Raw genomic sequence first — 26538 nt, 5'->3', positions numbered from 1 at the left:
AACAACGTCAATCTTTCTCAGACCCATTGACTCCCATCAGGTCAACCAAACGCTCATCCTTTCTCTCTTCATTCACACTGTCCTAGTTAGAAATGTCCTATATCAGCCCTCTCCTTTGCTCTTTCTGTCCTACCTTGGTCCTCTTCTCCAGCCATGACTGGACAAAAGGCTTCCAGCCCAGGCTGGTGTGGTCGGTGAACACCATACCGCAACGAGATACGGTGGCTGGAGAGGCAACCGCGAGATCTGCAACCTCAAACAGCAGAGACACCTGTGGAAAGGTAAACAGGTCAGATATAAATCAGGGGGTCCAGAGACAGCTGGGTATCTGTCTACAACACAGTCCAGGTTTTAGTAAACATTATATAGTATTAATGAAACAAAACACAACTATTTTGTCAACTAGTCACACAAGTCCTTACCCGCAGCATAGAAATGCTGAGAAATGATTATCTTACCTCTTTTATAATGATGGTGAGAGTGTTAGCTCACCTGCTTTGACACGTCTGCTATATATTGTTTTATTACAGCAGATATTTGTTTGTTAGCTCACCTGCTCAGGCATGGCAATCCTCTCACCATTAATGAGAGTTAGGACTTTGTTATCGTCCATCACAGAATTCATGCTCTCAATCCACAGAGTGTCCACTGGTCCATCAAACACGATCCACTTCTCCTCCGGCCGCTCATCTAGAATGGAAACTAGAATCTAGTCAACTCCGTAGGGGGGAGGTACACTGCTAACATAGCATATAATGACTCTGTAATATACAGCTCCCCTATACCTGCATTATACATCCCCTGCCTGCCCTGCATGCATCAAACGTACCTGCACAAGCTGTCCTCATGAGACTGGAGAGAACTCCATCTGTCCACTCGCTGGTTGTCAGGTCGTACTCTCCATAGAGCTCACCCAGAGACACAGCCTTGGGGTTCAGAGGGAAATCCTACGCACATAGGGAAATAATGAATAAATAACCGCATCTTAGTGTCCTGATAAAACGGCCCCTGACGATACGAGGGGTAGAGTACAGCTGCCCCCGTGCGCATGCTAGCACTGTACCTCTAGGCAGGTAGTGAAGAACCGACCTCTGCTGATATCTCTTTATGGAGCCTATTACACATAACGAAGCAAGTGCGCCCGCTTGTGGTTCTTATTAGCAAACGACTAAGGTTATGTTTAAGATGCGTTCTTTGACTCCAGCTACTCCCTGACCCATCGCTCACCCGCACAAGGTTGTAGGTTGTGTCCCCGCTACGTTGGAGCGCAGACAATGCCGCCTGGAGGCAGCGCCAGGTGGTGGACTTCCCGCTGCAGGTCCTGCCAACGATCATGCAGGAGTGGCGCGAGGTCTTGGTTTCGTAGAGCTGGATGACTTTGGAGACGGTGAAAGTCGTGACTTGCAGGCCGGAGAGTCGCAGTTCCTGTTCAATCTGTTCCCGCAGCTGAGGGTGTACAGTGGAAGAAGTAAGACATTATAAGAGCACAGCATCTAAATCTTCACATATATAAAACGCATACGACCTGAACACATCTGTAAAGCAGAGCTTCTTAAAAGTGTCTTGTAGCACTCACAGATTTCAGAGCATACACAGATGTACAAGCTAAAGTTTTGCCCACAGTTTTGTACCCGCAGATATATTTGAAAGCATCGCTGTACACACCTTGCCATAGTCCACGGATGGGGTGTCAATGCCTGGGAAGAGATCCTGCATGATTCCATTAAACAGAGGAAGGTCCACGGAGGTGAGCTTTGCAACATTCATATCTTTCATGGACATGAGCAGAATCTATGGGGAAAAAAGAACAGGATATGAGGAAGCTGTAAATCCATACACCTATCTGGCAGTCGCAGGCAAAACCAGCAAATACTTTCCACCCACCTCCTCATCAGACAGGTCAGGCCGTACTCTGCGTTTCCTGCCAGCGTAGCGCAACAATGAGGTTAGAGCTCTCAGCCCAAAGTCATAGTGGTCCTGCTTGGAGAGTTGCTGAACGGCCAGCGAGTACAGGGTGTAGACCTTCTTAGCAAGGAGCTACGAGACAAGAGCAATGTGTGAAGTTATGCCATGTAGGATCTTGTATGGGTGTGACCGTCTTCTACTATGGAGTGCTGTTACCTTGCAGTTACTGAAACCCTCTCCAAACAGAATGATCTCTGCAATGAGTGTCGAGTCTGGGACCACCATGGAAATGGGTCTGAACATGGACTTCAGGTTGTCGGGGAGCTCAGTGCGGCCAGCATATCCTGTAAAGCACGAGAATGTGTCAACGACAAGGATACAGGAGTTCACACAGCGGTTCGGTTGTACATTGTTCAAGCAGAGGGATCTCACCTGGATTCATGGTAATGAATATACCGCAAGACCACACCAAGTTGATCTCTCTTCCCTCAAATACGAATCGGTTGAGGTTAGCAGAGAGAGCAGACAGTATAGAAAGGATCTGCTGGGCAACCACGGACAGCACTTCAATGTTGATGCGATTAAACTCGTCAAAACATCCCCAGGCGCCAGTCTAGAGTATGTAAATTAGAGTGTAATTAAATAGATGGACGAAAGACAATGATAAAGAATTCAAGTGAGAGCTGACACATGGGTGACACATTTGTAGTTTAAGATAAGGGGTTGACAGAGAAAAGGAAGGGAAAAAAGAGCAAATACGGTTGGTTTAAGAGGAGGGATAGGTGGTTATCCAGTTATAATCTGTGACTGAAACCAGAAGTGGGTTTAAAGTAGCAGAGGTGTGATCTTGAAAGGACAATTGGTGGCCCAGTCATGACCTGAGATGGAGGCTGGGCAGGGATAAAAATGTGAAAAAAGAAGACACAGATTCAGTTTCAGAGGAAAGACAGAGGGTGGACGAGTCAAGGTCTGAGACAGAGGCTAGGAAGTTATAAAGAAGTGGAGTAAGAAGACTAAGGTGTGGTCTCAGTCGAAGGACAGATGGTGGACCAGTCATGGTGGGAGATGGAAGCTAGGAAGTGATAAAGAGATTGAACAAAAAGACACAGGTGTGGTCTCAGAAGACAGGTGGTGAACCAGTCATGGTCAGAGATGGGGACTAGGCAGTGATAAGAGCAGACACAGGTGTGGTCTCAGTGGAAGGACAGATGGTGGACCAGTCATGGTCAGAGATGGAAGCTAGGAAGTGATAAAGAAATGGAGCAAAAAGACACAGGTGTGGTCTCAGAGGACAGGTGGTGGACCAGTCATGGTCGGAGATGGGGACGAGGCAGTGATAGCAGAAGACATAGGTGAGCCCTTAGAGGAAGGACGGCTGGTGGACCAGTCATGGTCGGAGATGGGGGCTAGGCAGTGATAAGTAAAGACATAGGTGTGGCCTTAGAGGAAGGACAGATGGTGGACAGGTCATGGTCAAAGATGGGGGCTAAATAGTCACACATACATGCACAATATGTTCCTGGTTCTCCTCACCTGAGCCAAACCAGAATACATCCTCCCCATGGATTTATAATCCAGGCCTTCAGAGCAGTTCACCACTATCACATACATTCCCAGCGCCTTTCCCAAGTCTTTCACGGTCTCTGTTTTCCCAGTACCAGCTGGGCCCTTTGGAGAGCCCCCACGATGAAGGTGCAGAGCGGTGGTGAGGGTCATGTAGCACCTGTGGGAAAAGACGGAGACATGTACTAACAGCACGAGGAGGAAAGTAAGACGCGATCGTATACATCCATATGTCTACCATGAAACAGGTGGCTCCATTCCTCCTTGTAATGGAGCCGGGAAAGCGATTCTCCCATTACTGTGCCTGAAATATACACATCACAATGTAGAGGATATCGATCTGAGGACTGGTCTCTAGGAAATCTCTCTCTTGCAAGATTTTATTTCTCCTTACCCCTCCTCCTAATCCCTATACCTGGCTTCACTGGGCATGAAATCACTAATCTTTGCAATCGAGTTGGTCTTTCATCATAGGTTTATTTATTATTGAAATACTTTTAATTGGCTTAAATAATTAGAACCAAACCAATTATCAAAGGCAAATGCCAACAGTCTTCCAATATGCAGCTAAACAAATCAGACAAAACAGATAAAATATAGCATAAAGACAGGTAATGACATTAAGAAAAGACCAATAACAGTCAGACAATTTATTTTCAGACAATTTATCCTTGACTCTCAGGGGTTGTAATGTCCCAATGCTCCCAACACTGTTAGTACTAAACTCGTCATGCTGTGAGGACAGAGGAAATTCCTCCATCTCACTGATCTCCAATTTAGTGGTAAATAAGAGTCTCTTCCAAACCTCTCATTACCTAAAGCCAGAAGCTGCTGGGAGCAGGACAACTAAATTCTGGATTACAGACCCCTCTGTGTAGCCAGACTCATCTACTGAGCTACTTTACAGCGTTGTGTGTCTCATCAGTGACTACAAGTGACAGGTTTTACTTATATATCAATAATTAAATATTATTTATCTATATTATTTGCTGTAATATTCTACCCAAGTTGTCACACTTAATGATGAAGAGAGAATATACACAGGGAAAGTGAAAGTACCTGTCGGTTAGAGGAGTGATCACGAGGCGGCCCGAATTTCCAAGATATTCATATCCATACTGGAACTGCGTGTTAGTCTGTCTAATGAGACAGTCATCAAGGTCCTGCAGAGGTAAATAATACTAATTATGTGGAATTCCTTCTGTTTAAATCACTGTCACCCTGCAGAGGAAGGGACAGACCCACATCTACCAGCTGTGTCACCCTGCAGAGGGAGGGACAGACTCATAGCTCCCTTCTGTCTGTGTCACTGTCTCACCCTGCAGAAGGAGGGACAGACTCATAGCTCCCTTCTGTGTGTGTCACCCTGCAGGGGGAGGGGCAGACTCATAGCTCCCTTCTGTCTGTATCACCCTGCAGGGGGAGGGACAGACTCATAGCTCCCTTCTGTCTGTGTCACCCTGCAGGGGGAGGGACAAAATCATAGCTCCCTTCTGTTTGTGTCACCCTGCAGGGGAAGGGACAGGCTCATAGCTTCCTTCTGTCTGTGTCACTGTATCACCCTGCAGGGGGAGGGACAGGCTCATAGCTTCCTTCTGTCTGTGTCACTGTATCACCCTGCAGGAGGAGGGACAGACTGAGTGACTCAATGCACTCGTACTGTTCTACATGATATGTTGTCGGACAGGTAACATTACCTTGTCCCAATAAAGACGCAGTTGACTCAGCCAATCAAAGGAAGTGACATCGATGCAGCCGCTCTTCAACATCTTGTCAATGACATCTCTGGCATGAACCTCCACAGTCACTAAGGCCACCAGCTTGAGCCGCAGAATCTTGGTCAGGTTTCCGCGGATGGCATCAGAGTACTTGTTCAGCATAGAGACCTGTGGATATATAAGTGATATAGAGCTACCTCAGAATTTAGAACTCTCAGGACTTGGGAAGCTGATTGGCTGCTGGGTTTTAACAGCTTATTTTCTATAACTCTGCTATATCTAGAATCTGCAGACAAACTCCGATCCTCTTATACCATTATATAACTTTATCGGTCATCATAATGTCAATCACAGGTAGGTACGATATGAAAAGAGACAGTTATCTCCTTTAGCCTGCTTTAAGTGGAACATTAGTGTCATGGGTCTGTTGTATGTTTGTTGTGACCTGGCTCTTTAACAAGAGGCTATCAGTATCACCGCAGGCTGTCAGTATCACAGGACCCCCCTGCGTCTTTATTTCCATCTACATCTCTCTCTACCCAAGCTGCAATATGCTAGAACCCCGCAGATGCCCTGGCTGTATACGGTAGACATTGTAGACACAGGCAACATGAGATTGCCATTCAGCCTGCTTGATCTTCTTTTAAATTGAGATTTGTTTTAAAATTGCTTTTTGCTTCAGTATGAAGCAGATATGATAAAATGAAGTATACATGAACTATAGACTAAAACATATAAGATATATTGGGGGGTAAGTAGACCTGCTTCTTCTTCATGATTTTGAGGTACTTCTTGTCTGCACGTTCCTTGGCTGTCACGAGAGACTTGGTCACATCTGTGGTCCACTGTATCTGACTGGACGTGATCAACATCTGGGTGGGGAGAGAGTAAGAGACAGAGGACATCAATTGGAAAATGGAAACAAAGGCACCTCCAAGCATTGGGTTTTGCTGCGTCGTGGTCGCTTTCCTCTTTGTCGAAGAGTCAGCGATGAAACAAGATGTGTGACAGACAGAGGGTTGGTTTCCATCTACCTACCTGCCCTGCCCACTCCTTCACCCACTTGTCCCGTTTGCTCGTCATTTTCTTCAGCGCGAGTCGACAGTTCCTCAGAAGGTCCTTTAATGTCCAACGCATGGTCCTCTCAATGTCACACAGCCAGGCCTACAAGACAAGAAGATATAGCTGGAGAATGCTGCAGAAATAGGTTGCACTTAACATCAAGGCTTTATTTAATTTGAGGGTATTTAATTACATCAATATGGATTGGCTTAAAACAGGTCTTACCTCTACGGGACCCTCTAATAGCACAGGGTCTGTAAATTCCACGTACTCCCCCTCTGCAGAGAACATGCCTCCAGCCTCGGACTTATTGCTCACGCCAACCTGTCGTTATTGAAAGTCATGAGATAACACTGTCCATTTTCTACATCATGCAGTGTAATCTAAGAAGTAATGTTCAGAATACAATTCTCTCCAATTTATAGAATCCTGTGGATTTTACTACTCTAACAACAATCACTCTACTTACCTATGACATTTGACTTGACATATTTATTTAATTTATTTTAACTATTGTTTACTAACATTTATATCTTTAGTGGCAGAATATACAAACTACAACTGGGCAGGTAGCCCAAACGTCCATACTGTAGACGTGTAGTGAAGGCAATGACTGACTGCATAGGAGCTAAGACAAGTAGTTGACCCACAAAATGTCTAGATAATGGGGGAGAGACTTATCCAAAAGGGGATATTTAATAAACTTATCAAAAGCACATCTATTTTAATTACCTTCTGGATCTTGAGCGACGTGATGTTGTCAAAGCACTTCTTGAGATGGGGCTTGACAGCTTCTGGGTTACGGGACTGTCCAAGGATCTCCAGCAGGTCATCGTTGGACAAGAAGTAGAACCGCGGGAAGATTTGACGTTTGGTCTCCAGGTACAGGTCCAGGGACTTCTGGATTCCATCCAGGACCTCATTCATCTCCCCCAGCTTCTCCAAGAGACCTAAACCGAGTAGGGAAACCAGATGTGGTTAGACGATGCCGGGTCATCCTTCAGGACAGATTTCCAGTCCTCAGACCATGTCACCCTGCACACCTGGATGGTGGGTTCCACGCAGGGCATTGTTATCCTTATTTAAGCGATCCATAATGGTCTTCCAGCTGGTATTTATTGAGTCAAACTCTGCTGACTCCTGGGGCAGCTGCTTCCTGATGTCCTCTCCCGTGAAGATATTCTGTATAGTGGGAGAGACAGCGAACAAATGTAATGCAATGTGTACACGACAAACGGTGATGGTCTAAAATAAATTGTCGGGGAGCACCCAGCTAAGCATTATGGTGTATGTCTTCAGGCAGTGGGGGGACACTTCTAAAACAGAGGATGGAAAAATGCCATTATTTTGGTACTTTCGACAACTGTGTACAATTGTTAAGAATTTTATATATTACATCATCTCAAAAAGAGTGATTATTGCACCTAGGTTAAATCTTTTTCTTGAAATCCACTGGGGGACACTGGAAATATGCAGACAATTGAACAGAGGTGCAGGTAGGAGTTTGTGCACTTTAAGAAAATCCCAAACAAAGTCTGAGTTCTGCCCCTCTAGCATGTAGGAAACCAGTCATTTTTCTAACTCAGAACACCAGAACAAGAGAGACAAATGAAGGAGGGAGAGAGCAAGAAAGGAAGACTAAGTTTTCCCATAACAGACAACTTACAACATAAAGGGAAGAACAGAGGTTGAAGAGTGGGCATCCAGTGTCCCCCAATTGATTTCGAGAAAAGGATTTAATGTTAGTACAAAAATCCTTCTCTTTCTCATACATCCAATTGGGGGACACTAGAACCATGGGGATGTTCCATTACAACCCTAGGGGGAGGGAATCCTCTGAACCTGCTGTACCCAAAACCTTCCATCCACAACCAGCATCGTGGGTGTGAAAACATTGCACTTGTAAAACTTTGTAAACGTATGGACAGATGACCAGGTGGCCACGCGACACAAATGTGCCGACCAGGAGACACTCACCAATAGTGTAGAGTGTGCCCTCTCATTATCCGCAACAGGCATCTCTGCTCCAACATCAGCCTGTCTAATTACTGAAGTAATCCATCTAGAAAATAGTATGCCAGCCAACATTTCTTTTCAGCATCATACAGTACTAAAAATTCATGTTTTCCGAAATTCTGAAGTTCTTTAAAAGGCATGTCTTATAAATAAATGATGATGATGATGTCTTCAGGATCCTGACAACATCCAACAAGAGAAGAGGTTCCCTGTCTTCAAAAGTCTGAATACGACCCAAGGTTGGAATGACAATATTCTGATCATAAAAAATGAGATATGGAGATCTTCAGGACAGAGCTCTTTGTAGAGTCCACTAACAGAAAAGTCATCTTCCACGTATAAAACTTCAAGTCTACCGACTTTAATGGTTCAAAAGAAGGGTGTTGCAATGTTGTCAAGACTAAGCTTGGCTCAAAAGGAGCAATAGCCATAATTTATGGCGGGTGCACATAGAGCATCCCCGCAAAAAATTCTGTACTTCAGGAAACAGTTTCTTCTGGAACAAGGCTAACAGGGATCAAATCCGGACCTTTTAAGAACTAAGTTTTAGACCGCTGTCTAGACCCTCGAACAAAAACTGAAGTAACATGAATAATCTAATGGAAGAAGTAGGAAGATCCTTCTTTCCACAACTAACGATATATCTTCCACAATGTATGGAGATTTTTAGGCAATATCGGTGTTCTAGCCTTCAGCATGGTCTCCACCATGTTGTCAGAAAAACCCTTGGCCTTCAACAGCCATGACTTTAAAGCCAGATGAGCTAAATGCTGATGTTGGAACATTCCCTGACTTAACAGGTCCCATCCTGGGAAGCCGCCACGGTGGACCTGTTCTCATCTTGAGTCCATCTGTTTACCACAGATGGACCTTTGCCACAAGAATCTTCAAGTGAGCAACATGGCCTCTACCAGAATTGCCTCTGGATACCTTGTTATTGTTCAGTAATGCTCCACATTGTGGTTCAAATTAAATGCCATCGTGTCGACATCTGGCTGACCCCATTTCCTGATGTTCTGAAGAAATAGGTCTGGATGAACTCTCTGGGGTGTAGGACACGTCTACTGAGAACATCTGCTTCTCAGTTTACCACTGTCGCAATGAAGACCGCTGAGATTTCTGGAATGTTTCATTCCAAACAGAGCATTATCCTTTTAGTTTGTTTCATCTCCAGGGAGCTCTTGGTTCCTCCATAATGGTTAATATATTCCAGTACCATGGCATTGTCTAACTGGATTTTTGTAACCTTTTATGCTCTTTTTGGACAGGAATGACAGTCTCTGTGGAGACTAAAGAATGAATGGCCTTCTGCACAGCTATTCTTTTTGTTTTGTCTCTGGGTAGGCCTGCGGTCAAAGAGTGTTTTTGACTTAACACTATCTATGATGTCACCCTCGACTCCTCCCTCTGTTTTACCCCCCACATTCAATCTCTTGCCCAATCCTGTCGCTTTCAACTTCACAACATTGCCCGCATCCGGCCCTTCCTATCTAATGAAGCAACCAAAACTATTATCCACGCGCTCATCATTTCCCGGCTGGACTACTGTAATCTTCTCCTCACCGGCCTCCCCCGCTCTCGCCTTGCCCCCCTTCGTTCTATACTCTATGCGGCGGCGAGGCTTATCTTCCTTTCTCGCCGCTCCTCTTCTGCCTCCCCTCTCTGCCTTGCCCTTCACTGGCTCCCCTTCCCCTATCGAATCCTTTCAAACTTCTTACCCTCACCTACAAGGCCCTCTCCCACTCTACTGCCCCCTATATCTCCAATCTCCTCTCCATCCACACTCCTGCCCGGTCCTTGCGTTCGGCCAATGACCGTCGCCTCTCCTCCACTCTAATCACCTCATCCCACTCCAGAATTCAAGACTTCTCCCGAGCTGCCCCCTTGCACTGGAATGACCTCCCTCCCTCCATCCGTCTATCCCCTAACTTGTGCTCCTTCAAACGGGCACTCAAAACTCATCTCTTCCTCAAAGCCTACCAGCCTTCCACTTAACCCTCTCTCTCCATGCTCGCTTTCATCTCCTGGCTCCTCCTTTGAAGAGGGTGCACTTGCTCCCCTCCTCTGACTCCCTTTGTGACGATCGTCTGTTTGCCCTCCCTTTAGGATGTAAGCTCGTATGAGCAGGGCCCTCCTCCCTCCTGTCTCTCTACCTTCTCTTCTGCTCCAACTTCAATATTTTTGCTTTTCCTGGAGCATCTGAAGTCTTGGTACTTCTCGTTTATTGTTCTGTACTGTTATTCCCTGTACTGTTCATTGTTTGTACTCTGTTTGGCGCTGCGGAAACCTTGTGGCGTCTTATAAATAAATAATAATAATAACCCTGATCTAGAGTTGCTCTCACCTGGGCATGAAAATAAGCAGGCGGGCTCAAACCACAGGCCCTCCAGGGTGGGCAGAATGCCCATCATGCTGATTCTTTATACAAAGGTTTGGGGACAGGTCTTTTATCTGACCAAGCACGTGTTCCACTATGCTGTGGGGCAAAGTATTGTCCTCTTCAATTGACAATTCCTGAGATGTGAAATGACTGAAATCTAGGACCTCTTGCTTTGGGAGTATTAACCGGGAGGAAAGAGCTGCATTCACTTGTGGCCTTACTAATAATTTTATCAAGTTCAGGGCCAAACAGTACATTACCCACAAACGGAAGAGACTCGTGAGTCCTCCAATATTCAGTGTTTGTCTTCCAAGCTTTAAGGCAGAACGTACGTCACGATCCGACCACTGAGGCCAAAATTCTACCACCAACCAAGAGCAGCACCTCCTAGATACGCTGATGCTTCCCTGATGTGGTTAACCAATGTCATCAATCCTGATGGTGGTTTACTCGACTGCAGCTCTCCTGAAAGCTGTTCCACTTTTCTATGACTGTGTTAACCACGGCTGATGCATACATGGACCTACGAGAGGTTTGAAAGGAAATACACAGTGGGACTGTGAGTTAATGAATTGTAACAATGGAACAGAAAATTGTCTCTAAGCCAATGTGTATCATAAAAAACTCTTTACATTTATGTAAAAGTGAAATGATGTAATAAGTAAGTGGGTAAAATTATCAGACAATATAAACAAGACTTTAAAGGCGCTTAGGCAGAGCTATGAAACTCTAGATAAATGTCAAAACCGTCAAACATTAGTGTTAGCAGCAGAGAAGTGAATAAAATTAGCTAAAAAGTGTCTCTCAGGAACTCTACTGAAGGTGGTAATTAGGAAGGTATTTCCCCAAACAATATTAATCCCGATAACGAGTCCCAAGCAGTTAGTAATGTTGTTAGCGAGACAGTGATAAAGTATTATGCTTTCCGTTGGAGCGCTCAAGAATTTATATCTTGCTATCAGCGGACTGTGAATATGAAATAACTCCATTCCTTCAACCAAATCTTCTCCTTTTAAAATTACTGAAGTTATAATGAAATATTTCAATCTTCCCTTGACCATCCAAGCGACTACTCAAATTCTCTACGAGAGGTTCCTGCAGCAACACACAATGCATGGCCAAAAGTATGTGGACACCCCATCTAATTAGAGTGTTTGGCCACATCAGCCACAGGGGCATAGAATCAAGCATACATCCATGCAATCTCCAGAGTCAAACATTAGCAGTAGAGTGGCAGGGGCAAACGCAGGATTTGTAGAGGGGGGTTTCCACAACATACCGCCAGTGGGCATGACAAGCATGCATGGGGGCGTGGCTATAATTTTAGACAGTGCTTGGCTGCTCTCCAACTCTTCCTATCCCCATAATATACATGGGCAATGCTGCGTGCACTACTGTTAGGTACACACAGCTCTCCCTTTTCAAGCAGAGCCATGTGAAGCTGGGGCAGGGTTCAGCCACCTCAATTATACAGTGTCCCAGGCTTAGGTGGGGGGTTTCCAGGCACTAGGACCCCCCCCCCCCTCATTTTGCCTATGAGTGGGCCTGGCAGTGTCATAAGATGCCACCTGTTCAACAAGTCAGTCAACTGTAAGTACTGTTATTGTGAAGTGGAAACATCTAGGAGCAACAGCAGCTCAGCGCGAAGTGGAAAGCCACAGAGAGCTTACAGAACAGGACCACTGAATGCTGATGTGCATAGTGCATAATAATCGTCTGCCCTCGGTTGCAATACTCACTACAGGGTTTCAAACTGCCTCTGGAAGCAACATCAGCACAAGACCTGTTCATCATGAGCATGTATTGGGTTTCCATGGCCAAGCAGCCGTAGACATGTCTGAGATCACCACGTGCAATGCTAAACATTGAATGGAGTGGTGTAAAGCCACTGGACTCTGGAGCAGTGGAAATGCGCTCTCTGGAGTGGCGAATCACGCATCACCATTTGGTGATCTATAAACGAATCTGGGTTTGGCAGATGTAAAGAGAACGCTTCCTACCCTAATGCATTATGCCAGCTGTAAAGTTTGGTGGAGGAGGAAAAATAGTCTGGGGCTGTTTTCATGGCTTGGTCTAGGACACTTAGTTCCACTGAAGGGAAATCCTAATGCTACAGCATACAATGACATTCTAGAGAATCATGAGATTCCAACTTTGTGGCAACAGTTTGGGGAAGGCCCTTTCTGGTTTCAGCATTCAAATGCCCCCGTGCACAAAGCGACGTCCATCAAAAAGTGGTTTCCCGAGTTTGATGTGGAAGAACTTGACTGGCCTGCACAGAGCCCTGACATGAACCCCATCGAGCACCTTGATGAGATGAATTGAAACACAAACTGAGACCTAGGCCTTATTACCCAACAGTGTCCAACTTTTCACTAATGCTCTTGTGGCTGAATGGATGCAAATCCCTTTAGCTATGTTCCAAGAAGAGTGGAGGTTGTTACAGCAGCAATGGGGGGGGACCAACTACATATTACTGGAAATGGTTTTGGAATGAAATGTTCAACAAGCACATATGGATGCGCTGTTTGGCTGTCCAAATAATCTTGGTCATGTATTGTATATAGATTTTAAAATGGCTTCATATTTACTATCCGAGTCATCTGTGAGAGTGGGAATCATTGTGGCTTTTGACAAACATGCTATAGGGGCATCCACCTATCCTTCTCCGGAAAATGATAAAATAATTTCAGTCCGCGTGAGACCTTAAACCTCTTGTGTGATTGGTCCACTCCTCACATAGTAAATCTTCTAGTTGAGGAGAGGAAGATAAAGAAACAAGAGTGTTTCTTCTTCCTCTCGAACAATAAGTCTGGAGACGCCGGCTCATCATCTTCCATGTTAAGGGCCATTCGCACTGCCTGCACCGAGTCTACTACCCCATCTTTCTTAGAGGAATCCTCGTCAAAATACTTGGAGTCCTCAATGTCCCAGTCCTGGGCCATTTCTCCTTCCTCCTGAGAGGAAAGGTCAGATCCCTACTAGGACTGATCTTGTTGTAGAGGTAGATTCTAAGATCCTCTCTAAGGAAGAGGAAACCCTCACTAAACCGCCGACAGATTTGGGCCAACTTTGGTCCCACACAAGATCCTTCATGAAGGTAGGACAGGGAACCTGGCTAACCATTTCCGTGCATAAACCATCTGCACCAGACTGTCCACCAGGTAACTTGGCATGACATTTTGAACATGTGAAAAATGACACTGATGTTGCCCCACCAGATTCAGATGTGGATCTTCTCATTCTGACTGACATGACAGAACAAGATGAGCAAGGTGGACAGGTGTAATACACAACTGACAGAAAGAAAGTGACACTAAAACATAAACAAGACCCCACATGCTGAAATTACACCAATATTCACTCTATAGCATCCCTGGTAGGAGAGATAGAGGAGGAGAAGCAGCTGTAGGTCTCTGTCTGGCAGCTCTAGTCCTATGAGAGAGATGAGCTCACCAAGGGGGGGATTCAAACGGACAGGAACCCACTCCGAGTATAGTGGTGATGTTGGCATTAACGCGGCTTGTTCCTGCAGCTGAATGACATAGAACTTATAAAAATAAACTATTAATAGGCAGCACTATAGAAAAGCATGCCCTGCTCCTACGGCACTTTGATAAAACTGATGTAATTCATGCTATGGGATATAGAGGTGGAGGAGCTTAGACTTTGTGTGAGATAGTGTCCAATATCCCACCTGCACCTCTATACCTCCCAATCTCCCACCTGGATGTTTATACCCCCCCAATCTCCCACCTGCCCTCTATACTCCCCAATCTCCCACCTGGATGTTTATACCCCCCCAATCTCGGCCTGCCCTCTATACTCCCCAATCTCCCACCTGCACCTCTATACCCCCCAATCTCCCACCTGCACTTCTATAGCTCCCAAGCTCCCGTCTGCACCTCTATAACCCCCAATCTCCCACCTGCATGTCTATACCCCCCAAACTCCCACCTTCAACTCTATATCCCCCAATCTCCCACCCCCAATCTCCCACCTGCATGTCTATACCCCCCAATCTCCCACCTATTATTATTATTTATTATTATTAATTTTTATTTATAGGGCGCCACTAGGTGTCCGTAGCGCCATACAGGGACAAACAAAGTTACAATACAAGGGGAGACAGTACAGTACAGTAAACAATAAGCACAGTAACTCGGTGATCTCAAAGCACAGCTAGAGGGGCGAGGGGAAGGTCCTGCATACGGCTGAGCCTGAGAGGGAGGGCCCGGGTGACAGGGAAACCCCCAGAGGGGAGAGGAAGGGGTGAGAGGGGACGGGGGGGGGGGGGGGGAAGAGGGTCCTCGAAGGAGGAGGGCTAGGTAGCTGGAGAGCCGAGTTAAGAGTGGTGAGGACAGGAGAAGAGATGACCCTGCTCAGAGGAGCGTACAATCTAAGGGGTGGGGTAGACAGACAGAGAGACACGGGGGAGAGAGGGAGAGATAAGGAAAAGGGAATGAAGGGGAAGAGGTAGAAGGTAAGTTAGGAAATTAAGTGGGAGACTGAAAGGCTTTAAGAAAAAGGTGGGTTTTTAGAGCCCGTTTGAAACTGGACAGATCAGGGGAAGTTCTGATAGAGGGAGGGAGCTTGTTCCAGTGGAGGGGGGCAGCGCGGGCGAAGTCTTGGATACGCGCATGGGAGGAGGTGATCAGGGGGGAAGAGAGGCGACGGTCATTGGCAGATCGGAGAGGGCGGGATGGAGCATGAATAGAGGGGAGGGTGGAGATGTAGGGTGCAGTGGAGTTGGCGAGGGCCTTGTATGTAAGAGTGAGGAGCTTGAAGAGGATTCGGTAGGGGAAGGGGAGCCAATGAAGGGATAGGTAGAGGGGGGAGACAGACGAGGAGCGGCGAGAAAGGAAGATAAGCCTAGCGGCTGCGTTGAGGACAGAACGAAGGGGAGCGAGATGAGAGTGGGGGAGGCCAGTAAGGAGGAGGTTGCAGTAGTCCAAGCGGGAATTTTTATTACACCTACACCTCTATACCCCTGAAGCTCCCATTTGTACCTCTATACTCCCCAATCTCCCACCCCAATCTCCCAACTGCATGTCTATACCCCCCAATCTCCCACCTTCAACTCTATATCCCAGTGTTCCCCAATTGGATGTATGAGAACGCCAAAGAAACAGTCCCATGTTATAATTTACTTCTGAAAAACAAAACAACACAGGCAATTGTTTTGGAAAAAGATATGATGTTGTAATATTGTGGAATGCCACAGGAGGGCACTGTGTCCTGATATCAGAATATCATGCTGTTACACAGTCAAACTGTACAATACGGGAAATAAAACACAAAGGCAAGCCATTATTTTGGTTAAATATTGTATTTTTCAACACTTTCAAAAATAATTTTAAGCTTCAAGTAGATGGCAGATGAGCACACAAGCTGGCTCTTGTCATTTTAGTCATTATTGTTAGTATATGTCAATTTCATTTTGCAAGTGATGGCAGAGTTGCCATTGGCAAGAATATGCCAAGAGCTACATTGTAAAAATTGTTTTTCTGAGCTTACATATTTATCTAAAAGGGGTCTTCCTAAAAGGTCTTGAAATTCCTCCACCAATTGCTCTCAGGATCAAGATCATAGAGGCAATTGTGAGACCCGAATCCCATTCAGCAGAAGGTTCCCAAGGAGAACATGCCATGTCTTCACATTTGATCTGTATGTGGGTTGACCTACTGTCACTCACCGGACGGTTAGTGCCTCTGGTTTGGGACATGGGTCTCTCTCTCTCTTGCCGGCGCCTGTTCTGCGCCGCGGCCGTCCGCCATCTTGACCAAGGATTGCGCATGTGCAGAAACCACGGACTGTTAAAACCTTGCTCATAGTCTCATTGGTCAATCAATCACCTCTCACTACTTAAGGCACCTGTTACTCTATTACCGTTGCCTGTTCTTGGTTCTCATTCCCTTGTGACTCCGAGGTGTTTCCGGTTTCTACTCGTGCTCTCTGTTTGCTGTGGAACATACCTGCGCCTGGACAAGCCTTCTCTCCATATCAGTGGTACAACTTGCCAGCTGCAGACCACTCCACGCTACCTGGTAACATACCTGCACCTGGACAAGCCTTCTCTCCATATCAGTGGTACAACTTGCCAGCTGCAGACCACTCCACGCTACCTGGTAACATACCTGCACCTGGACAAGCCTTCTCTCCATATCAGTGGTACAACTTGCCAGCTGCAGACCACTCCACGCTACCTGGTAACATACCTGCACCTGGACAAGCCTTCTCTCCATATTGTGGTACAACTTGCCAGCTGCAGACCACTCCACGCTACCTGGTAACATACCTGCACCTGGACAAGCCTTCTCTCCATATTGTGGTACAACTTGCCAGCTGCAGACCACTCTATGCTACCTGGTAACATACCTGCACCTGGACAAGTCGTCTCTCCATATTGTGGTACAACTTGCCAGCCGCAGACCACTCCACGCTACCTGGTAACATACCTGCACCTGGACAAGCCTTCTCTCCATATCGTGGTACAACTTGCCAGCCGCAGACCTCTCCACGCTACCTTGTTACATACCTGCGCCTGGACAAGCCTTCTCTCCATATCGTAGTACAACTTGCCAGCTGCAGACGACTCCACGCTACCTGGTAACATACCTGGACAAGTCGTCTCTCCATATCAGTGGTACAACTTGCTAGTCGCAGACCACTCTACGCTACCTGGTAACATACCTGCACCTGGACAAGTCGTCTCTCCATATCAGTGGTACAACTTGCTAGTCGCAGACCACTCTACGCTACCTGGTAACATACCTGCACCTGGACAAGTCGTCTCTCCATAACAGTGGTACAACTTGCTAGTCGCAGACCACTTCACGCTACCTTGTAACATACCTGCACCTGGACAAGTCTTCTCTCCACATCAGTGGTACAACTTGCTAGCCGCAGACCACTTCACGCTACCTGGTTACATACCTGCACCTGGACAAGTCGTCTCTCCATATCAGTGGTACAACTTGCTAGCCGCAGACCACTTCACGCTACCTGGTTACATACCTGCACCTGGACAAGTCGTCTCTCCATATCAGTGGTACAACTTGCTAGCCGCAGACCACTTCACGCTACCTGGTTACATACCTGCACCTGGACAAGTCGTCTCTCCATATCAGTGGTACAACTTGCTAGCCGCAGACCACTTCACGCTACCTGGTTACATACCTGCACCTGGACAAGTCGTCTCTCCATATCAGTGGTACATCTTGCTAGCCGCAGACCACTCTACGCTACCTGGTTACATACCTGCACCTGGACAAGTCGTCTCTCCATATCAGTGGTACATCTTGCTAGCCGCAGACCACTCTACGCTACCTGGTTACATACCTGCACCTGGACAAGTCGTCTCTCCATATCATTCCCTTTCCTATTCAGTTGTACAGTTCCGTATATTCACCACACTTCCCAGAGGGCCGCGACCTGCACAGTGGCAGCCGCTAAAACCATACTCTCTTGCGGGAGTTCCTGGAGAAGACCAGCCACTGTGTTAGACTCCGCGCCTCTGGTAAAGTGAAATTCCATCTGGTGAATGCTGGGTAAAACTGCTAGTGCCCGTGACACCTACCTCCAGATACAGCCACTGTCTCTGTACGGTGAGGATCATCTCAATAACCTCCAGGATGTGTGACAGACACCGCTCCCACCTGTCCACGTCTTTTTCAAAAGCTTTCACAAATGGGGAAGCCTTCATGGTGGCTAGACTGACTTGGTTATCTTCTAATGCCTGGAATACATCATCGGTCCCTCTGGTGAAAGAAAATAAGTTACGTAGGAGTTAAGGATCCTATAATACTAGGTCATGGTGTGGTCCATCAAAATTGTTGGACTCAACTCTTGATCGCAGTCATTAAAGTAATAATTTAATTGTTCTAGGTAGTCTGTGGCAACTTCCTCACTGGTATATTGTGACATTAGCAAAACGAACATGGATGACTCACCTCAGTCGGTAGTGACCCTTATCTTTGTAGGGTACAATGTCCAGCAGCACCTCCTCCCAGGTTTGTGAGATATGCTCCAGAGACTTTAAAAGAGATGAGAAGAGAGAAGGTTTCAGTTTTTGATAGGACACGTCATGTCTCAATATTGCTCTCATTTTGGTAGCACGGTTTGATAACTAAGTTAAGAGTTGGACAACTGTATAACATAAGAGAAGATTGCATTGGTACAAATGTTGATCTTACTTGTTCAATGAACAACTCCTTTGTGGCTGCTGTGGAGATCTCGTTGATCTTTTCCACGTGCTGGTCCAAACCCAGCTGCACAATTTTCTCCAATGTGAAGTCGTCCGCTCCCTGGTCAAAGGTGTTCTGGACCTCTTGCTTCACTTGTGTCCAGTGCCTGTGAAATGAGGATTCAGAGTGTAGTCAGATGGGATCATATTCTAAATGAAGAGTTTACGTTTTCCTTATATTGTGCTTTAGTATTCAAGTACAGTAACCGTGCCGTCCACCTAAATAGATCACAAACGACCAGCTGTTACCTGTCCCTCAGTGCCGTGTTCCGGAGGTCCGTGATAAGAGGCAGGGTTCTCTTGAACTGGTCAATACGGTGCCTGGAAGTCTCCACCACCTCCCATTTCTTATCCTAAGAATAGAATATGTAGATTTGCATAACAATTTGCATAATAATTTACCACGTATTACAAATAGTTAACAAAGCTACCAAGTAAGTGTGAATAAACTGAAACTGGTTGGAAAGAGATATCGTAATTGTACAATGCCTACATAGAAGGTCCACAAGTGGCCAGCATCGCCTATCCATACCGTAGATTATAGTAACACAGAGCACACCCTACCTTCAACTCTCGGCTCAGCTTGGTCAGCCTCTTGTACAGACTCTGTGCTGTGGTCTCCATCAACTCTGTCTGGAGAGTAAGGAAGCGTCCAGACTTCCACTCATGCCAGTTCTGTTCCCACTCTTTGGTTGCTTCCCATACCAGCTGCAGAGAGTCCAGGTCCTGTGGAGAGTGATGAGAGAGTAGTAAGACCTAGGGATGTCTTGCAAATGGAGTGAGTACAGCAGTACAACCTCTGTGATCCAGATACTGTTATTCCATCGTCTACCATATCCCTCTCACACCCACTCACCTTCTCCAGGGCCTGGATGTCCTTGGAGAATGGCTGTTCTATCTTGAACATGCTGAGACCAGAGCGAATGGTGCTCTCCTCCTCCTTCAGGGTGTTCATCATCTGACGGTTTGCAGTTATCTGCTCCAGAGCTGGATCGCATCCCACCGAGCTGGAGAATGGACCTGCAGGAACAGGAGATGTTCAGGACTTACAGGTCCTTTCACCAATGGAGATACATACACGGTTGTATACTCACCTTTACCGGCGAAATCCTCCAGCAAGGAGCGGGCTTTCTTTTTGAACTCATCGGCTGTGTGGATCAGGCCACTTTTGAACTTTTCTTTGGCTTTCTTCAGCATTGACTCACTGTCTATGAGACTTTGCTGGAAGGACAGCCATGCTTTGTTCAGGGAGTCCAACGTTTGCAGTACCTGTGATGATCAAAGTATTTTCATAAGCATCTTACTTTTATAGTCTTGGCACAAAGGGTCAGCTAGAACATTAAAGTGACACTTTAATGTTCACTCTAATACTCCAAGCTGTAAGAACACTTCACTGAGATCTAAAATTACTCACCGACTCCTCCACAACAACCTCATATTTTTTCAGGATTTCAAACTGGTCATGGATGGGCATTATCTGACTCTCTACCTTAGAGAGCTCACTCTGAAGAGTGTCATATAGGGTCAGGCTCTGGGCCAGCTCCTCCAGACTCTGGGGAAGTTTCATCACCCTGATGGGGAATATGACCAGAAGATGAAAAGAAATGAGTTAGGAACGTAACTAGGACAAGAAAGAAAAAAGATAGAAAATAGAGACAAAGAGGACGAAAGCCAATGAGAAATGAAATAACAGGGAAGAAAGGAACAAGAAAAATGTATCAAGAGGGAACCTTTCTCCACCACCTCTCAAGCAAGAGGTGGACAATGGAACACTCACCTTTCTGCATTATCCCTCAGGTAGGCGTGTAGTTCCATCAGTTTCTCGGTTGCCATGTGCCTCAACAGGCCAGTGAACTTGTTCTGCCACTCATTGCAATGTTGGACTAGAGCAAACTTAAGGTGACTGCAGTCCAGCATCACAAACTGGATGTTCTGCACTGTCTCCTGCTTCTGAACATTGTTAGCAAGCTCGGTGTACCTACAAGATCAACTGATTATCAGGAGCAGTGGAAGAACCTGCTGATTTCACATAAGAGGAGACCTGTCACTCTGCAGAAATGTAAAGAGGACAGACCTGCACCCAATTATTCTCTAAGGTAAAGATGGGGAAGGGGGACCCTCAATTTTAAATATGTCCCTGAATGCCTTTAGCTGACTGGAATGAACAGACCTGGAGATTACTAGACAATTGGACAGGACCAAGCTGGAGCTCAGTAAAAGAACGTATGGAAAGTAAGGATTCTCACCGAGCAATGTCGGCATCAAATGCGGACACGATAGGGTTGAGGCGCTGGTAGCGTCGTATCAGAGTGTCTTTCTGCGGTTCCCAGATCATCCTGAATGAGTCCCAAGTCTTCAAGTAAGCCTGGAGGAGAGAGGCATTGGCAGCCATTCCCCCACTGATCTGAGCCTGTATCTTCTTGATCTCATCATCACGTTCTGGAAGGTGAGGGGAGATAAGGCTCCACAAAATCAGACAATAAAGTGTTTCCTGCTCATCCTCGGCCTATGTCAACGTCCCATACAATATTACTAATTACACTTCTTTCTTGTGTATTGGTATCTGCACATAGATTATGCATGGATGTGATTTCCAGTCACCGCTCAATCTAAACATCTTCACCTAACAGTATTGTTGACCCTCACCTAGAATGCTGTGTATGGGATCCTGCTGAGATTTCTTCTTGGTCAGTATGTCAGGAAGTCTTCTGAAACTGGACACAGTAACAAGAATTTCCGAGCACACGCTATTTACGATGTTAGCCAGTTGTGAGAGGGTGGGGGAGAACTCCACCTATCAAAATAAGCAATATAGTGAACATCTTTTCCAACTGGAAAGGAATATATTTTGCCTTTCTTTTCAATTGGGGGAGACTGATACCTTGGGGTATAGAGATGGATCCAGGAGTTAGGCACTTTATTTGAACCTGCACAAATTCTAAAGATTCCCCTTCTTATATATCAGAGAATTCCATTTTAAACTAAGTGACCTATGGCAAAGGCTGGTGTAGAAGAGGACAGTAGCCATGTCTGAACTGGGCCCTAGGAGGAGGAGCTTATCCCCAGCACCTCCTCCTTGGCAGGCTTTTTCCATAACAAAGCCCACCAGACCTCCTCTCCTATATCCTCTTCAGAAAGGTATTTCTGCGGGAGTTTTACTCTATCTGCATGATTTTGAAAATACCCCTTTTTGTGAAGGATCCATCCAAAAGGAAGGTGGTCGATGACTCAGTGCAGAACATATGATGAGCTAAACATTCAAGTACATGCAGAGCCACAAACTCCTGATATTTTGCTGTTTAAAAGGAAAGAGAAACAATCCACTTATTTTCTGTCCTCTCTCTAATTGATAGATACTAAGTGAAGCTTGTACCAGACGTGATGTGACATTTCAGATCTTGTGCAGACTGCAGACGCTCTATCCTGTACCTGGTGAGGATATGGAAAGGTGCGAGTCTCCACTCCAATTCTAGACGACAATCTTTGGTTCTGTGTGGAGGACATCAAAGAGGGTAACAGGCTTGGTAGGTTAAGCGACCAGCATCTAAACCCTCAGATAAGCAATCAGTTTGATGGGTACTGAGGAGGTTCTGTGGTGGGAGTCACACTTTTTCTCTTCCGGGATCAATGCTTCGGTTCCACTTTGGAAGCCTGGGTGAGAGGAATCATGGATCAAGGCTACACCATGGGCCTCCTGAAGCCCCCACCCAGATGGATTTTCATTACAGGCCTTCCAGGAAATAAGACAAAAACACTGGCACTGAAGGATGTTGTTCAGTCTTAAGTCTCGTCTGGAATAGACATCCCAGTTCCGGTAGAGAAAAGAAGGTAGGGTTTTCATTCCAATCTTTTCTTGGTCTAAAAATCAGACACTACCTTTTGGCACATTGTGAACCTGAAATCCCTAAAGCCCAGCTTCCGGTTGACAGGTTCAGGATGGAGTCTTTGAGATCGGTCATAACCAGCATGGAACTTGAGAAGTTTTGACCTCCTTCGACATCAAAGATCCATAGTGCAAGTACCAATCTGAGAAGGACATCAGTGCCTCCTCGGAGTCGCAGTCAAAGCTCACCGTTTTAAATTTCAGGCTCTACCCTACGGCCTGGTAACTGCGCACAGGGTATTCACAAGAATGATGGTTGGCTATGGCTGCTCTTTTAAGATCAATGGAAGCGGCAGTTTTTCCCTACCTGGATGACCTGATAAATCAAAGCTTGTCTCTTCTCCAGACCCAGTTGCAGGTGACGGCTCAGACTCTAGAGTTCCATGGGGGAATAATAAAATACCAGAAATCAAACCTGGTACCTGTCTAGCAAATTATATTTTTAGAGCTCTTGTTCGATACCAGACATCAGAGAATATTCTTGCTGGAAGACAAGAACCTACAGGCTACAGAGACGAATAAAGTATCTCTTGGCTCTCAAACAGATATCCATTCTATTATGCATGAATGTCCTGGGGAAAATGGTCTCAATCTCCAAGGCAGTGCCGTTTGCACACTTTCGTTTAAAAGCATTCCAATCAAGTTACTAAATGGAGCAGATTAGACCACCGTTTGACCAACAAACATGTCAAGCTGTCTTCTGTTGGCTGAGGGTCATCTGTGGATCATGGAAAATGTATAAATCTTGGTACAAAAGAAAAGGTTTTGATACCTTTTTACATTGGCCCTCCTTTATATATTATTGCAGAGGGGTCTTGACAGCGGCTTGAGACTTGAAAAGCTCAGATCCCTGACCTGTCCGTCTACTTTCAAAAGAAATTGGCTCTTGTACTAGAAGTACAGACAATTTGTAGGGAGTACTGAATGTTCAGCCTCTCTACACTCCTCCAAGACCTATTTTGTTTGTCTTGACAGCTTCACAAAATTCTCTATTTGAACCTTTAGAGTCTGTTTAATTAAAGATTCTTACATGGAATGTTTTTCTCTTGGCGATCTCTTCTGCGAGAAGAGTTTCCGAACTAGGAGATCTGTCATGCAGATCTCTATATGTTATATTTCATGAGAACAGGACTTTCCTGCGAACAAAGCCCTCCTTTTTACCTAAGGTGGTGTCAAAATTCCACCTAAATCAGAAAATAGTTATTCGGAGTGTCAGGCAGCCACCTGGTCTTCAGTCCATACGTTCACAATATTTTATCAATGCAATGTGTTGGCGTCCAAAGAAGCTAGTTGTGAATGTAGATTTGTGCACAGCAATATCATTGTGTAACCCCCCATCCCCTAAGGGGAGCTTTGGAACATCCCCATGGTTGCAGTGTCCCCCAGTTGGATAAAAGAAAAACTGAATTTTTGTACTTATGCTAAACTCTTTACACAGATTCCATTGGGGGCCAATTGTTCTTTTCTCTTGTTTTGTTCTTTTCTATCCTGCCAGTTGGGGCTTGGCTAGTAAATAACTGGAGTTCTCTGAGAGAAGGTGATTCAGAAGTGGAGGAGTATTCAGGATTGGTGCAGATTAAAATTAAGTGCCTAACTCCTAGACCAGACTCCCGGAGTGTTGCAGTGTCCACCAATTGAATCAAAGAAAAGGATTTATCTTGAGTACAAACATCAACATTGTGCCTAGTAAGTGTAAGATATGGTTCACGGTATGGAAGCACAACTGCTTGTCCTCTTCTCCAATACCTCAGCCGTGGACCCGGGGAAGTCATTTTGTAGGACCACCATGACCCGAAATATGGGGCTCTGGGTGGTTTTGCTGTCACCATTGATGGCCTTTGATAGCTCCTGAAGAGACCACTTGATGTTGAGCCTAAAGGCCTCTTCAATCAGACGGTCCATCTTCTCTGTGTAGCTTATCCAGTAATGCTGGACCTGCCGGTGGGAAAACGCATTATTCATTAATTTACATAGCCCTAAAAAGTAGGCCTAAAGTACCAGATATAACTAAAAGTATATACATTGCCAGGTGCATAGGTCTGGATCAATAAAGAAAATGTATCAATGGTCGTACAGGCAACCTGGCTTACACCATGGCTGTTGGTGGACTCAATGAAGCTATGTGACCTTCCAATCAGCCCAATTATTGGTGCTGGTTACTGGGCCATATCTACCTCAGGTCCATCTGCCCTAAAAACTTCATAGGTGGTCCTCATGAGGCTGCAAATTTCATCATGTAGGGTCTTAAGGCGGCCATGAACTATCCTCCGGTGTTCCTCCTGCACCTCCTGAAATTCCAGGTCTCGGAAGACTTGTCTGCCATCAATATGAAGCAGCAATGTCTCACTAATCATCTTGGCGCAGTGGGAGATGTTCAAGTTGGAAGCCTTGTAATTATCCACAATTTGCTGGATCTGGATAACGGGATAATAAAGTTACATTTCTGGCTATTGTTTCACAAAGGTGACCCTATCATCTATCTGGCTGCATTCTTATACTGGGTGTGCTCTCTCAATGCTGTCCTATCCCTCTCCCTATCTGCTCTCGTATACATGCGCTCCTCTCCCTAACTGCACTCATATAGTAGGTGTGAGAACTCCTTGCCTGCTCTCTTATGTTGAGGGTGCTACCTGGTCCCTGACTGCTCTCTTATGCTGAGTGTACTCCCTTTTCCCTGACTGCTCTCTTATGCTGAGTGTGCTCCCTTCTCCCTGACTGCTCTCTTATGCTGAGTGTGCTCCCTTCTCTCTAACCTGTCTCTTATGCAGAGTGTCCTCCTGTCTCCCTGACTGCTCTTCTGCTGAGTGTGCTACCTTCTCCCTGACTGCTCTTCTGCTGAGTGTGCTACCTTCTCCCTGACTGCTCTTCTACTGAGTGTGCTACCTTCTCCCTGACTGTTCTGTTGTGCCAGGTGTGCCCCCGCTTTTCCCTGACCGCTCTCTTATGCTGACTGGGCGCCCTTCTCCCTGACTGCTCTGTAATGTTGAGTGTGCTCCCTTCTCCCTGACTGTTCTCTTATGCTGAGTGTTGTCCTTTCTCCCCGACTGCTCTCTTATGCTTAGTGTGCTCCCTTCTCCCTGACTGCTCTCTTATGCTGAGTGTGCTCCCTTCTCCCTGACTGCTCTCATGCTTAGTGTGCTCCCTTCTCCCTGACTGCTCTCTTATGCTGACTGAGTGCCCTTCTCCCTGACTGCTCTCTTATGCTGAGTGTGCTCCCTTCTCCCTGACTGCTCTTATGCTTAGTGTTCTCCCTTCTCCCTGACTGCTATCTTCTGCAGAGGGTCACTGAGAAACTCTCACCTTGCTTGCTTGCAGCAGACATTCATTGATGAAGGCACCGGATGCTCCCTTAGATGACCAATGTAACTTGGTAAGACCAGGTTGGATCTTTTTATCCAAAAAGCGTATCCTTTCCCTGAACAAACCCCGTTCCTCTGGGGAAAGTGCTGCTATGATCCTGGGGGGATGATAAAATGTGTTAAAGATGGTACTGAGTCTTTACGTCTCTAAAGTAAGTTATGACGCTTTATGCAATCCAGCATGGATACCTTGGTCATACAGAGAAGATAAGAATTTTTCTACCCATCTTGTACACAGTCATATTAGTTTCACTTATGATACATTAGCATCCTCCCCTAACTTTCACTAAAATAGAGAATGAACTGCATTAATCTCACGGACAAAGAAACACTACTTTAACTTCAACACATTTAAAAGCCTCTGAGACAATTTTAACCATTAATAGAAGTTGACATCACAAAGCACA

At 45.9% G+C, this 26538-nt stretch overlaps 1 protein-coding gene across 1 annotated transcript in view; it reads right to left on the bottom strand.

The window, feature by feature from the left end:
• DNAH2 (dynein axonemal heavy chain 2) overlaps nt 1–26538 on the bottom strand; it is a 92178-nt gene that overhangs the window by 36535 nt on the left and 29105 nt on the right. The window contains 30 exon segments of the mRNA XM_075206423.1: nt 134–271; nt 554–690; nt 830–947; nt 1228–1446; nt 1666–1791; nt 1885–2037; nt 2122–2249; nt 2338–2518; nt 3439–3628; nt 4528–4631; nt 5166–5354; nt 5948–6058; nt 6225–6350; nt 6474–6572; nt 6981–7198; nt 7292–7430; nt 18224–18404; nt 18597–18679; nt 18840–18996; nt 19139–19242; nt 19454–19615; nt 19746–19909; nt 19984–20158; nt 20304–20460; nt 20667–20867; nt 21136–21328; nt 21536–21683; nt 24519–24707; nt 24947–25186; nt 26073–26229. Coding sequence (XP_075062524.1) covers nt 134–271; nt 554–690; nt 830–947; nt 1228–1446; nt 1666–1791; nt 1885–2037; nt 2122–2249; nt 2338–2518; nt 3439–3628; nt 4528–4631; nt 5166–5354; nt 5948–6058; nt 6225–6350; nt 6474–6572; nt 6981–7198; nt 7292–7430; nt 18224–18404; nt 18597–18679; nt 18840–18996; nt 19139–19242; nt 19454–19615; nt 19746–19909; nt 19984–20158; nt 20304–20460; nt 20667–20867; nt 21136–21328; nt 21536–21683; nt 24519–24707; nt 24947–25186; nt 26073–26229 — 4687 coding nt within the window.

This window comes from Mixophyes fleayi, chromosome 4 (assembly GCF_038048845.1).
Source record: "Mixophyes fleayi isolate aMixFle1 chromosome 4, aMixFle1.hap1, whole genome shotgun sequence".
Taxonomy (NCBI): domain Eukaryota; kingdom Metazoa; phylum Chordata; class Amphibia; order Anura; family Limnodynastidae; genus Mixophyes; species Mixophyes fleayi.
Note: the sequence above shows the minus strand (reverse complement) of the source record. Positions and strands in the feature narration are given on the sequence as shown.